Below are 16,084 nucleotides of genomic sequence, written 5' to 3'. Positions count from 1 at the left end.
CAAACTGGAAACTGATCTAGTAGAATGAGCTGTAATTCTCTGAGGCGGGGCCTTACCCGACTCCAAATAGGCTTGATGAATCAAAAGCTTTAACCATGATGCCAAAGAAACGGCAGAAGCCTTCTGACCTTTCCTGGAACCAGAAAAAATAACAAATAGACTAGAAGTCTTCCTGAAATCTTTAGTAGCTTCAACATAATATTTCAGAGCTCTCACCACATCCAAATAATGTAAAGATTTCTCCTAAGAATTCTTAGAATTAGGACACAAAGAAGGGACAACAATTTCTCTATTAATGTAGTTAGAAATCAGAACCTTAGGTAAAAATTTAAATGAAGTCCGAAAAACTGCCTTATCCTGATGAAACATCAGAAAAGGAGATTCACAGGAGAGAGCAGATAATTCAGAAACTCTTCTAGCAGAAGAGATGGCCAAAAGGAACACCACTTTCCAAGAAAGTAGTGTAATGTCCAAAGAATGCATAGGCTCAAATGGAGGAGCCTGTAAAGCCTTCAAAACCAAATTAAGATTCCAAGGAGGAGAGATTGATTTAATGACAGGCTTGATATGAACAAAAGCCTGTACAAAACAGTGAATATCAGAAAGTTTAGCAATTTTTCTGTGGAATAAAACGGAAAGAGCAGAGATTTGTCCATTTAATGAACTTGCAGACAAACCTTTATCCAAACCATCCTGAAGAAACTATAAAATAACATAATTTATGAAAGAACTTACCTGATAAATTCATTTCTTTCATATTAGCAAGAGTCCATGAGCTAGTGACGTATGGGATATACATTCCTACCAGGAGGGGCAAAGTTTCCCAAACCTTAAAATGCCTATAAATACACCCCTCACCACACCCACAAATCAGTTTAACGAATAGCCAAGAAGTGGGGTGATAAGAAAAAAGTGCGAAAGCATATAAAATAAGGAATTGGAATAATTGTGCTTTATACAAAAAAATCAAAACCACCACAAAAAAGGGCGGGCCTCATGGACTCTTGCTAATATGAAAGAAATGAATTTATCAGGTAAGTTCTTACATAAATTATGTTTTCTTTCATGTAATTAGCAAGAGTCCATGAGCTAGTGACGTATGGGATAATGATTACCCAAGATGTGGATCTTTCCACACAAGAGTCACTAGAGAGGGAGGGATAAAATAAAGACAGCCAATTCCTGCTGAAAATAATGAATCGGAATATGTAGATACACATCCTGTAAATCTATTGTAGACATATAATGCCCTTGCTAAACAAAAGGCAGGACAGTCCTACAGTAACCATCTTGAATGTTGGTATCCTTACATAACGATTCAATATTGAAAGATCCGGAACTGGTCTGAAGGAATTGACCTTCTTTGGTACAATGAAGAGATAAAATAAAACCCCAGCCCCTGTTCCAGAACTGGAACTGGCATAATTACTCCAGCCAACTCTAGATCTGAAACACATTTCAGAAATGCTGAGCCTTTGCTGTGTTAACTGGGACACGGGAAAGAAAAAAATCTCTTAGCAGGAGGCCTTAACTGAAGCCAATTCTGTACCTTTCTGAAACAATGTTCTGAAACCAGAAATTGAGAACGGAATTGATCAAAATTTCTTTGAAGAAAACGTAATCTGCCCCATACCAGCTGAGCTGGAATAAGGTCCGCACCTTCATGGGTACTTAGGAGCTGGCTATAGGTTTTCTAAAAGGCTTGGATATATTCCAAACTGAAAATAGTTTCCAAACTGATACCGCTCCTGAGAATGAAGGATCGGGCTTTTGTTCCTTATTGTGAGGAAAGGAACGAAATGATTATTAGACCTAAATTTACCTTAGATTTTTTATCCTTTGGAAAAAAAGTTCCCTTCCTTCCAGAACAGTTGAAATAATAATTTATTACCCTGGAAAGAAAGGGAAAGCAAAGTTGACTTAGAAGACATATCAGTATTCCAAGTTTAATCCATAAAGCTTTTCTAGCTAAAATAGCTAGAGACATATACCTGACATCAAGTCTAATGATATCAAAAGATGGTATCACCAATAAAATTATTAGCATGTTATAGAATAATAATAATGCTATAAAATTATGATCTGTTACTTGTTGCGCTAAAGCTTCTAACCAAAAAGTTGAAGCTGCAGCAACATCCGCTAAAAATATAGCAAGTCTAAGAAGATTACCTGAACATAAGTAAGCTTTTCTTAGAAAGGATTCAATTTTCCTATCTAAAGGATCCTTAAATGAATTACTATCTGCCGTAGGAATAGTAGCACATTTAGCAGGAGTAGAGACAGCCCCATAACCTTAGGGATTTTGTCCCAAAAAAACTAATCTGTCAGATGGCACAGGATATAATTGCTTAAACGTTTAGAAGGAGTAAAAGAATTATCCAAATTATTCCATTCCCTGGAAATTACTTCAGAAATAGCATCAGGGAGATTAAACACTTCTGGAATAACTACAGGAGATTTAAAAACCTTATTTAAACGTTTAGATTTAGAATCAAGAGGACCAGAATCCTCTATTTCTAATGCAATTAATACTTCTTTAAATAAAGAACGAATAAATTCCATCTTGAACAAATACAAAGATTTATCAGCATCAACCTCTGAGACAGAAACCTCTGAACCAGAAGAACCATTATCAGTATCAGAATGATGATGTTCATTTAAAAATTCATCTGAAAAAAGAGAAGTTTTAAAAGACTTTTGTAAACTAGAAGGAGAAATAACAGACATAGCCTTCTTAATGGATTTAAAAAATAAAATCTCTTATGTTTATCAGGAACACTCTGAAAATTAGATGTTGACGGAACAGCAACAGGTAATGTAACAGTACTAAAGGAAATTTTATCTGCATTAATAAGTTTGTCATGACATGCAATACAAACAACAGCTGGAGAAACAGATACCAAAAATTATAGCAGATACACTTAGCTTGGTAGCTCCAGCAGTAGACAGCGATTTTCCTGTAGTATCTTCTGACTCAGATGCAACGTGAGACATCTTGCAATATGTAAGAGAAAAAACAACATATAAAGCAAAATTGATCAAATTCCTTAAATGACAGTTTCAGGAATGGGAAAAAATGCCAAAGAACAAGCTTCTAGCAACCAGAAGCACTGAAAAAATAAGACTTAAATAATGTGGAGACAAAAGCGACGCCCTTATTTTTTAGCGCCAAATAAGACGCCCACATTATTTGGCGCCTAAATGCTTTTGGCGCCAAAAATGACGCCACATCCGGACGCCGACATTTTTGGCGCAAAATAACGTCAAAAAATGACGCAACTTCCGGCGACACGTATGACGCCGGAAACGGAAAAGAATTTTTGCGCCAAAAAAGTCCGCGCCAAGAATGACGCAATAAAATGAAGCATTTTCAGCCCCCGCGAGCCTAACAGCCCACAGGAAAAAAAGAGTCAAATTTTTGAAGGTAAGAAAAAATGATTAATTCAAATGCATTATCCCAAATATGAAACTGACTGTCTGAAAAATAAGGAAAGTTGAACATTCTGAGTCAAGGCAAATAAATGTTTGAATACATATATTTAGAACTTTATAAACAAAGTGCCCAACCATAGCTTAGAGTGTCACAGAAAATAAGATTTACTTACCCCAGGACACTCATCTACATGTTTGTAGAAAGCCAAACCAGTACTGAAACGAGAATCAGCAGAGGTAATGGTATATATAAGAGTATATCGTCGATCTGAAAAGGGAGGTAAGAGATGAATCTCTACGACCGATAACAGAGAACCTATGAAATAGACCCCGTAGAAGGAGATCACTGCATTCAAATAGGCAATACTCTCCTCACATCCCTCTGACATTCACTGCACGCTGAGAGGAAAACCGGGCTCCAACTTGCTGCGGAGCGCATATCAACGTAGAATCTAGCACAAACTTACTTCACCACCTCCATCGGAGGCAAAGTTTGTAAAACTGAATTGTGGGTGTGGTGAGGGGTGTATTTATAGGCATTTTAAGGTTTGGGAAACTTTGCCCCTCCTGGTAGGAATGTATATCCCATACGTCACTAGCTCATGGACTCTTGCTAATTACATGAAAGAAATTAGGAATTCTAAAAGAATGCGAAGAAAATTTATGAGAAAAAAAACCATGAAATGTAAGTCTTCCAAACTCGATAATAAATCTTTCTAGAAACCGATTTACGAGCCTGTAACATCGTATTAATCACTGAATCAGAGAAACTTCTATGACTAAGCACTAGGCGTTCAATTTCCATACCTTTAAATTTAATGATTTGAGATCCTGATGGAAAAACGGACCTTGAGACAGAAGGTCTGGCCTTAATGGAAGTGGCCAGGGTTGGCAACTGGACATCCGAACCAGAACCGCATACCAAAACCTGTGAGGCCATATAAGCAGGTTGATAACACCAAGGACGTGTCAACGTATCCACTGCTTCCGCCTGAGGATCCCTGGACCTATACAGATACCTGGGAAGTTTCTTGTTTAGAAAAGATGCCATCAGATCTATTTCTGTAAGACCCCACATCTGAACAATTTGAGAAAACACATCTAAAGTCTGACAACCCGCAGAAATTAGACAGGAGCTGGATTCCACCCAAACAAGTATCCGAAACAAACGCCCAAACAAGTACCCCTTGTTCTGTCAGAGATCCCCAAACAGCTCCCAAACCTGAAAGACTTGCATCTGTTGTGATCAGTCCAGGAACAAAAGAAGCCCCTAGAACAATACGATGGTGATCTAACCACCAAGTCAGAGATAGTCGAACATTGGGATTTAGGGATATTATTTGTGATATCCTTGTATAATCCCTGCACCATTGGTTCAGCATACAAAGCTGGAGAGTTCTCATATGAAAACGAGCAAAGGGGATCGCATCCGATGCTGCAGTCATGAGACCTAAAACTTCCATGCACATAGCTGGTGAAGGGAATGACAGACTGAAGGTTCCGACAGGCTGCAACCAATTTCAAACGTCTCTTGTCTGTTAGAGACAAAGTCATGGACACTGAATCTATCTGGAAACCTAAAAAGGTTACCCTTGTCTGAGGAATCAAAGAACTTTTTGGTAAATTGATCCTCCAACCATGTTTTTGAAGAAACACCACTAGTTGATTTGTGTGAGATTCTGCAGAACGTAAAGACTGAGAAAGTACCAAGATATCGTCCAAATAAGGAAACACCGCAATACCCCACTCTCTGATTACAGAGAGTAGGGCACCGAGAACCTTTGAAAAGATTCTTGGTGCTGTCGCTAGGCCAAAAGGAAGAGCAACAAATTGGTAATGCTTGTCTAGAAAAGAGAACCTTTGAAAAGATTCTTGGAGCTGTCGCTAGGCCAAAAGGAAGAGCAACAAATTGGTAATGCTTGTCTAGAAAAGAGAATCTCAGGAACTGATAGTGATCTGGATGAATCAGAATATGAAGATATGCACCCTGCAAGTCTATTGTGGACATATAATGCCCTTGCTGAACAAAAGGCAGAATAGTCCTTATAGTCGCCATCTTGAAAGTTGGTACTCTTACATAACTATTCAAAATTTTTAGATCCAGAACTGTTCTGAATGAATTTTCTTTCTTTGGGACAATGAATAGATTTGAATAAAACCCCAGACCCTGTTCCTAAGACAGAACTGGCATGATTACCCCTGATAACTCCAGGTCTAAAACACACTTCAGGAAAGCCTGAGCCTTTACTGGGTTTGCAGGAATGCATGAGAGAAAAAATCTTCTCATATGCGGTCTTACTCTGAATCCTATTCTGAACCCCTGAGAGACAATACTCTTAATCTGAATTGGCCCAAACATCTTTGAAAAATCTTAATCTGCCCCCTACCAGCTGAGCTGGAATGAGGGCCGCACCTTCATGCGGACTTGGGGGCTGGCTTTGATCTCTTAAATGGCTTGGATTTATTCCAATTCGAGGAAGGCTTCCAATTGGAAACAGATTCCTTGGGGGAGGGATTAGGTTTCTGTTCCTTATTTTGTCGAAAGGAACGAAAACGGTTAGAAGCTTTAGATTTACCCTTAGGTCTTTTATCCTGAGGCAAAAAAAAACCCTTCCCCCCAGTGACAGTTGAAATTATTGAATCCAACTGAGAACAAAATAACTTGTTACCTTGGAAAGAAAGAGATAGCAATCTGGACTTAGAAGTCATGTCAGCATTCCAACATTTAAACCACAAAGCTCTTCTAGCTAAAATAGCTAAATACATAAATTTAACATCAATTTTGATTATATCAAAAATGGCATTACAAATAAAATTATTAGCATGTTGAATCAAGTTAACAATGCTAGACAAATCATGATCCAATACTTGTTGCGCTCAAGTTTCCAACCAAAAAGTTGAAGCAGCTGCAACATCAGCCAAAGAAATTGCAGGCCTGAGAAGATAACCTGAATATAAATAGGCTTTCCTTAGATAAGATTCAAGTTTCCCATCTAAAGGATCTTTAAAAGAAGTACTATCTTCCGTAGGAATAGTAGTACGTTTAGCAAGATTAGAGATAGCCTCATTAACTTTGGGGATCTTTTCCCAAAACTCTAAATTAACTGCTGGCAAAGGATACAATTTTTTAAACCTTGAAGAAGGAATAAAAGAAGTACCAGGCCTATTGCATTCCTTTGAAATCATATCAGAAATAGGATCACGAACTGGAAAAACCTCTGGAATAACCACAGGAGGTTTATAAATAGAATTTAAATGTTTACTAGTTTTAATATCAAGAGGACTTGTTATCTCCATATCCAATGTAATCAACACTTCTTTTAACAAAGAACGAATATACTCTATTTTAAATAAATAAGATTTGTCAGTGTCAATACCTCAGGCAGGATCCTCTGAATCAGATAGATCCCCATCAGAGAAGGATAATTCAGCATGTTGCCGGTCATTTGAAATTTCATCAACCTTTTTGAAAGACCTTTTACGTTTATTAGAAGGCAGGATGGCAGACAAAGCCTTCTGAATAGAATCAGAAATAAATTATTTTAAATTTACAGGTATATCTTGTGCATTAGATGTTGAAGGGACAGCAAGAGGTAATGAACTACTACTGATGGATACATTCTCTGCATGTAAAAGTTTATCATGACAACTATTACAAACCACAGCAGGAGATATAACCTCCACAAGTTTACAACAAATGCACTTAGCTTTGGTAGAACTATTATCAGCAGCAGGATTCCAACAGTGATTTCTGAGACAGGATCAGATTGAGACATATTGCAAATATAAGAGAAAAAAACAACATATAAAGCAAAATTATCAATTTCCTTATATGGCAGTTTCAGGAATGGGGAAAAATGCAAACAGCACAGCCCTCTGATAGAGAAAAAAGGCAAGAGGCATATAGGAATGGGGTCTTAAATAATGAAAATATTTGGCGCCAAGTATGACGCACAACAGAAAAATATTTTTGGAGCTAAAAACGTCTGGAAATGACACACTCGCATCACAGATGACGCAACCTTGTGAAGGACTCTGCGTCGACTAAGACACCGGAAATGACTAATTTTGTGTCAACGAACGTAACTTTATGCCAAAAAAATCTCGCGACAAGAATGACGCAATAAACTTTGGCATTTTACGAAATCGCGAGCCTAATTCTGCCGGCGAATTTTAAAAAAACAGTCAATTTGAAAAATAGACTATACCCCAGGTAAGAAATAATTTTTTCCTAAAAAAAGCATTTCCCAGATATGAAACTGACAGTGTGCAAAAGGAAATATACTGAAAACCTGAATCATGGCAAATATAAGTACAATACATATATTTAGAGCCTTATATAAATACATAAAGTGCCAAACCATAGCTGAGTGCGTCTTAAGTAATGAAAAACATACTTACCAAAAGACACCCATCCACATATAGCAGATAACCGTTTCAGTACTGGTTTGGCTATCAGTAGAGGTAATAGAATATGAGAGTATATCGTCGATCTGAAAAGGGAGGTAGGAGATGAATCTCTACGACCGATAACAGAGAACCTTTGAAACAGTTCCCCGTGAGGAAAACCATTGCATTCAATAGGTGATACTCCCTTTACATCCCTCTGACATTCACTGTACTCAGAGGAATCGGGCTTCAAAACGCTGAGAAGTGCATATCAACAAAGAAATCTTAGCACAAACTCACTTCACCACCTCCATAGGAGGCAAAGTTTGTAAAACTGAATTGTGGGTGTAGTGAGGGGTGTATTTATAGGCATTTTGAGGTTTGGGAAACTTAGCCCCTCCTGGTAGGATTGTATATCCCATATGTCACTAGCTCATGGACTCTTGCCAATTACATGAAAGAAATGTCAGTAGAGAGCACATCAAATGCAGTGTACGTCACAGCAGAGGATCTACTAACTGAGTACATTGACTACCCAACAGGATGAGGCAAAAGGACCGGTCCCCATGACACTTGTGTCAAGCTTGCAACCAACTTCTCCCTGGGAGTAACTGCTCAACACACAACACCTCTCTGAGGGAGAAAATGTGCCTCAAATTTGTCTAAGGACCCCTCTCAACAAACAATCTGAAACATCTCAATTCTCCACCTTGCTCCTGTGGAGGCAAAGATAAGACTAGCATACAAGACAGGTGGGAGGTATTAAAGGGACACTGAACCCAATTCTATTTTATTTTCGTGATTCAGATAGAGCATGCAATTTTAAGCTACTTTCTAATTTACTCCTATTATCAATTTTTCTTCTTTCTCTTGCTATCTTTATTTGAAAAAGGCGGCATCTAAGCTTTTTTTTCCGTTCAGAGCTCTGGACAGCACTTTTTTATTGGTGGATGAATTTATCCACCAATCAGCAAGGACAACTCAGGTTGTTCACCAAAAATGGGCCAGCATCTAAACTTACATTCTTGCATTTCAAATAAAGATACCAAGAGAATGAAGAAAATTTTATAATAGGAGCAAATTAGAAAGTTGCTTAAAATGTCATGCTCTATCTGAATCACAAAAGAAAACATTTGGGTTCAGTGTCCCTTTAAGTACCATTGGGGTTTTGAGAATCTCTGCCTCCTCCTAGTAGCCAGGAGTTTAATTCCCAGGTGAAATAGCTCATGGACCCTAATCACCTTAGGAAAGAAATATATATATATACTATGTGTTTATCTTGTTATATGTAAAAAAAGGTTTTCAATCATATGTTTATTGCAGCTCTAACATTTAAATATATTAATACCCCCCTTTACTCCCAATTTGCAAAAAAAATCTCCAGGGTATTTACTGTGTGTCTGTAAGGTCCAATGGGGCAGTCATGAGTGGTAAAGGGCTCTTTATTGCAGAGTAGAGTGCATATAAAAATTGTGTTGATTCATTACTCCGAATCTGGTACTGGCATTATTTTTTTAAAACCTTAAAATAACGGCTCTTAATGTTTAAATGTTATTTGAAGGTTATGGAACTCTTCCCACAATACATTTCTAACAAAGTTATGAATCTAGTTAAAATGTATAAGCCCCTTCCCCAAAATGTACTTGTTTTGCTCATTAGGCAATGCATGCACACAAACATACAAAACCAAAATAAACTTATAAACAGATCAAATAGATAAAAAAAAATATATAAAAAAATTACTGTATGGTTCTTTGAGAAGTTCTGGAGGTGACAATTTTATAAAATATTCCAAGACACACAGCAACAATTGACAAGAGATCACCAGGTCATCATCCATCTGTAACACTTTTCCTGAAAACACAAATAAGAGTACTCATATGGCAGCTAAAAATACCTTCAAATACAATAGAAACAATAGGAACACATATAGTTGTGAACAAATATAGTACAGAAAGAATTTTGTATTATTTAAAGCATGCTATTTAAAACTTACAACTGCTTTGTACATTCAAACAGTTTAACTTCTTCTTATACTTTTAACATTTATTTGAAACACGAATTGTACCATTTTATAAAACCCATTACCTATATTTGTTTACGTTTGTTAAAAAGCTAGTATTTAAAGGGACATGAAACCCGAAAACTCTCATGATTCAGATAGATCATACAATTTTAAACAACTTTCCAATGTACTTCCATTAGCATATCTGATTCACTGTTGCAGTATCCTTTGCTTAAGTAGCAACAATGCACTACTGGGAGCTAGCTGAGCATATCAAACATATCATAAATGAATGACAAGATGCATATATGTTTAGAATTCAAATAGTGGTATGAATCCACTACAAATGATACATATATTCAGCATTCTTAGTCCTTGAGTGAATTCGATTTAGTTTATTCACACTTGAGGTGATGTTTCCACCTCTAAACCAATAGCCGTGCTTGGATGTCAGTTGACACACACGACTATTGGTTTAGAAGTGCAAACGTCACCTCATTGAAGAAGAGCGCTGTGCCGTGGGCGTCCGGAGTTGCTGACTTTAGGAAAGCTGCCGCTGCACAGCCAGGGTAAGTTTAGCACCCCTTTTCTTTTTCTTTTTTCTTTTTTACTAAGTGATGAATTAAACTAAACTATTTTTAGTGATGGTAAATCCTAGAGTTTTGTTAAAAGCTTGGATTTACCATCACTTTAAGACTAGGGGTATTTAACAGCAACTAATATATATTATAGCCACTGCTATTCTGCATGATTTAGAAAATAATCTACTCAAATTGTTAAACCATATATAATCTTGTAATAATAATAATTAGGCAATGAAAGGCATTTTTTCTTCCATTAATTGGTACACATCCCTAAGGCATAAAACTTAAATAAATTTAGCCTTTAGGCTATAATGTATTTTACATACTTAAGGGTATATTAACAAATTATGATTTTGTTCTTTTCTTCCGATGGAAAGAGTCCACAGCTGCATTCATTACTTTTGGGAATTAAGAACCTGGCCACCAGGAGGAGGCAAAAACACCCAAGCCAAAGGCTCAAATACTCCTCCCACTCCCCTCATCCCCCAGTCATTCTGCCGAGGAACAAGGAACAGTAGAAGAAATATCAGGGTGAAAGGTGCCATAACAATAAAATAAGGATGCCCCACATAAAAAAAATTACGGGTGGGGAGCTGTGGACTCTTTCCATCAGAAGAAAAGAAAATTATCAGGTAAGCATAATTTATGTTTTTCTTCTTAAATGGAAAGAGTCCACAGCTGCATTCATTACTTTTGGGAAACAATACCCAAGCTATAGAGGACACAGAAAGCCAAGACGGGAGGGTAACATAGGCGGACCATTCTGAGGGCAACAAGCCTAAAACCACTGCCCACAAAAAACCCAGCTTCGTCCGAAGCCGAGAAAACTTTAAAAGGAAAAAGCCCTGAGAACACTGACCCGCAGGTAGTCCAGAGGCTAGCTAGAGACCGCAAAATCGGACTCAACTGAGCCAACAGGCCTCCAGGAGACACTGTTGCCCAACAGTCAGACCCTCACCAATCACCCCTCACTAAAGAAAGGAACATCAGCGTAAACTGGCAAAGGTATAGGACCAGGAGAACCGAAGCAAAAAAAACGAAGGTCACAATCCATAAAGGAAGACCCCCCCCCCAGAGGGAGCCCAGCTCACAAGGGCCAAATGGAGAGACTACGCCTAGACCAGGAGAAAACGGAGGTGTAGGACCGGGCATAGGAACAGAGAAAACTTTCTCTCAAACATTGTTCAAAAGCACCAAAAAAGACGACAGAAGACAGAGTCCTCACATAGTCCGAACTTGGAACACTAAGTATTCCGCTACAAACGTGTAACAGACCCAGACGAAAAACACTGGGTCAAGAACACGCCACCATCCTCAGAATGACACAGAGAATACTTGCTAAGAGCAAAAGCGGCCAGCAAAAAAAAAAAGATTGCAAAAGACAACTCACAGACAGAGGGCACACTCTAGTCAATCTAAGCCACCAGACCTACCCAAAGGTCTTCCAAAAAAGGGGGAATCATCTCCACGAGGTCCCCCAAGAAAGAGAAGCGACACCCAGAACCCGAGGTGGAGCAATCCTAGACCCTCTGCTTGTAAGCTTAGGGAGCTAGCTAGCTACTATGCCCACCTAGATCCTGGAGATGACGTCACTCAGAACCCACTCCCAGCCGGGTCAGCCCCAGCAACGGCAGGTCTGAAACAGGGGAACAGAAGAACCCCAAAACCAGCTCAAAAACGAGCAGAAGAATGGCCACAGCCAATCCAACAGAGCACGGGTGCAACCCGACTCCTTAAACATACAACAGGACCATAGCAAAAAAGGTCCAACCTAGTCTTGACACGGAGCCAGCAAGACTCCTGGAACATAGAGAGAATATCCCTCTCAATTAGGGAAACTCACAGGTCCCATCTCCTGATCCAGGAGAAGCTCTGAAGAAAGGGACCACATCTCCATAAAAAGGAGACTAAGCTCTCACCAAAGAAGGGGAAAGGGCTAAAAGGCAACACCTTCCACAAGTCACGAAGCCACAGGCTAAAGGAGAGATCAATCCCCAACTCAGAAGCCCTGTCGAAGGAGATTCCCCTAAAAACTAGCCTGCCAACACGCAACCAATGTGCAATAGTAGCAGCAGTGACAGGAGAGATCAATCCCCAACTCAGAAGCCTTGTCGAAGGAGATTCCCCTAAAAACTAGCCTGCCAACACGCAACCAATGTGCAATAGTAGCAGCAGTGACACTGCGAGTCCATACACCTGCAGAGCAGTGAATTCAATGGATACTACAGCAAGCTGACCAAGAGAACCGCCTAAGGTTAAAAACAAGCAATGACACTCAGAAAACATGGCCAACCAAGACAAGGTCAAGTAATCCGAGTAAAAGGACATAGCCCAAGTTTCCAGGAACTGGGGAACCCCGAACCAATCCCGGAGCCCAGAGGTCTGGTAACAACCCACAACAGGATCCACAAGGGAAAATGATGAATAAAACCCAGCAACCGGAAGCTCCAGGGAGAACAGATCCGAACCCCCAATTGTTTAGACAAACAATACCTGCAAACTTAACACCCTGTCTGAATAATAACCCAGACCACAGGGGATATAATGCACTATCCAGATCAACCTGGAAAACGAGAAAAATCTTGCAAGTTCCTCAAGGTCAAAACCACTCAGGCAAAGGCTCCACATCACCTCCGTACAAGCGGGTGATCACAGGGAGAAAGGGGCGCAAACCAACCCCTGTTCTGGGAGGAACCCCAAGCAAACCCAAGGAGACCACACCCAGTGTCCCTTAACAGGGAACAAACATCTTCCAGGCCCCTGAAGGAGACCTAACATGGAGATCACAAAGGAAGACCAAAAAGTCTCAGAAAAACAGCTAGACAATACACAGTAGATGTGCAATAGCTGCAGCTGCTTACATCTGCAACCTAACCGATGCAAGGCAGCTGAACTACCCTTCAAACTACTAGCTGCTGAGGACCAAGTCCAAAGGACAATCCCCGAGCCTCAAAAGAAAAAAGGCCAAACCGCTCACTCAGAGGTAAGAAGGCGCTAAGCCCTCCAACTCCCCACCACGTGGGGGAAGGACTCTAGGGTCCGACAAAACCAGACACCACAGATAATGATGCAGCAGAAACTCCACTGATCCAGTCATCCAATTAAAGGCTATAAGGACTGAGACAATCCTTCCCACCTTATAGACCCACAGGTCCTCTAGAATGCTTAGTTGAGTGTAAAAAAAATGATAATATGAGCACTCAGCACCTCGACCGGACCAGCCAATCAGAACGGGGCCACGTGTCTGAACAGCCACAAGACAGAAACGAACCAACCAGGACCAGCCTGCACCTGGGTCCTAACCGTCAAGCTGCATAAATCCTCCCTCAGATGGGAAGAAGAGAAATCAGACAGAGGACTAACGTGTCCCCAAAAACATTTCCGCAGAAGAAACAGAGTATCGATCCCAGTTTAAGATTCCTGAAGGAAAATAATAAACAAATTAAAAAAAGACATCCTAATCGGATAAAAAGAAAATATAAGGCAACCCGTAGGTTAACGTCAAATAAGAAAACAGGCCTACAGCAGAACCAGCCAAACAGAGCCCTAATCTTTAAAAAAAAACCTGGGAAGGATCCCAAAAAAGAACAGTCAGGAGATTACGTCATCCCTACATGTCTAATGAGGCGCACCATTCGAAGCAGACTGAACGAAAGGCACAACACTCAGGGACAGTTACATCCGCAGGGAACTGTACAGGCCCTCCCCAAGGCGGTAGACCCAGGACAATAGGGCACAAGCACAATCGCGTATAAACATCTGGACTCTGCAGACGAATAATCGCCAAGAATATGTGGAATCGAAAATGTGCTGTCAACCTCCGGGGGGAACAAGCCGCCCCGCGTGGAGGAATAATCCAAATCTGGATTACCCGCATGTGTAGAAGTATGGAGCGGTAGGGAACTCGCCTCTTGGAGGACAGGACCCCTAGAGGCGGATGGCTCAGCTAACCCTTGATTCCCCGAGCCCGAGGAACCAGGCGCTCTAATACACATAAGAAGATTGAATCACATATCAAACATGATTAAAAAAAAACCTGTTCAATAACCCCCCTCAGGAGATATTAACCCTGGATTCCAAGATACTAAAGGAGACTCACTGAGACCCTTATGTTAAGTTAGTCCCGCAAGGTGGTAGCCTCTCGGGAAAACATTAGTACAGTACTTTCACAAAGAAAGAAAATAAAACGATCTTACCAGAATCTACGCCGTGGAACAGGCATACAGCCCTTCAAGTGTGACGGATAGTAGCATCGCCTCCGCCATGGACTTGAGAGAAGAATGCAGGCAGAGGAGCAAAGTTCGACAACGCCGATTGCTTGAGGAGCTGTTAAAATGAGACGGGATGGTTTTCCTGAAAGACTATTCCTGCATCTCCGGACTCTAACTTTCATCCAAGTCCTCACTGAGAGACTGACAGGATTACTTAAAACTCCTGTCCCATGTCGAAGAGTACTACCCTTCATAAGAGAAGATTAAATTGACACTTCTCTGCCAACCTCCTGGGACGAAAGGCAAAGAATTACTGGGGGATGAGGCGAGTGGCAGGAGTATTTAAGCCTTTGGCAGGGGTGTCTGCCTCCTCCTGGTGGCCAGGTTCTTAATTCCCAAAAGTAATGAATGCAGCTGTGGGCTCTTTCCATTTAAGAAGAAAATTACTATATTTTAAGGGAAATATACCACAACAATTAATATTTGAATATTCCTTTCTGATTGGAAGTAGAATATCAAATATTTGTAGAGACCTATTCAGGACTTTACATCATTGATAATATTAGTAAGCATAATACGCCCCCAGTTTATGCATTTTAGTTTTCCTAGTGTGAGAATTTAACTAAGAAAATAAGAGGCAGTGCCATGAATTAGCGCTGCAGAATCTGTTGGCGCTCTACAAATAACCGATAATAATAATAATAATAATAATAATAATAATAATAATGAATATGGTTATACTATAATGCCAGAGAGGCTGTTTTTATGTTTTTCCCATTTTTAATAAAGTGTGAATAAACCTTATGTTTTAGGTTAAACTAGTAACACTCCACATCTAAGTTAAACACATCTTATCCAAATAGAATTCACTTTAGGACTAAGAGTGCTGCATATATGTATCCTTTGTAGTGCATTAATAACAATATTTGAGTTAAAAATCTGTATTAAATATATAGTACCTGTGATCCGAGAATAGGTATATAATTATTAACTGATAAATACTATACATAGTCCTGGAAATAATTTAAATATTGCCATTGGTACTTCTATTGAATCAAGATGCATATATGTGTAGCTGCCAATCAGCAACTAGCTCCCAGTAAGTGTACGACTGTTCCAGAGCCTAAAAAGGTATACTTTTCACCAAAAGAAAAAACAATCTATGCTTACCAGATAAATTCCTTTCCTTCCGGATAGGGAGAGTCCACTGCTTCACTTCTTACTGTTGGAAAATACAACACCTGGCCACCAGGAGGAGGCAAAGACATCCCAGCCAAAGGCATAAATATCCCTCCCACTTCCTCATTACCCCAGTCATTCTGCCGAGGTAACAAGGAAAAGTAGGAGAAACTTTAGGGTATAAATGGTACCAGGAGAATAAAATAAATAATAGGGGACCGCTCATAGACAAGAAAAAACAGGCGGGGGCCGTGGACTCCAGGGGGAAAGGAATTTATCTGGTA

General features: G+C 39.7%; 1 protein-coding gene across 1 annotated transcript in view; it reads right to left on the bottom strand.

Moving 5' to 3' along the window:
• Positions 1 to 16,084, bottom strand: part of RB1 (RB transcriptional corepressor 1) — a 1,127,793-nt gene that overhangs the window by 845,823 nt on the left and 265,886 nt on the right. Inside the window, exon 10 of the mRNA XM_053708021.1 lies at positions 9,565 to 9,675. Within this exon, the coding sequence (XP_053563996.1) occupies positions 9,565 to 9,675 (111 nt within the window). The remainder of the gene's footprint in view (positions 1 to 9,564; positions 9,676 to 16,084) is intronic.

The sequence above is a fragment of the Bombina bombina genome, chromosome 3 (genome assembly GCF_027579735.1).
Source record: "Bombina bombina isolate aBomBom1 chromosome 3, aBomBom1.pri, whole genome shotgun sequence".
Taxonomy (NCBI): domain Eukaryota; kingdom Metazoa; phylum Chordata; class Amphibia; order Anura; family Bombinatoridae; genus Bombina; species Bombina bombina.
This window is presented reverse-complemented; position numbering and strand designations above follow the sequence as displayed.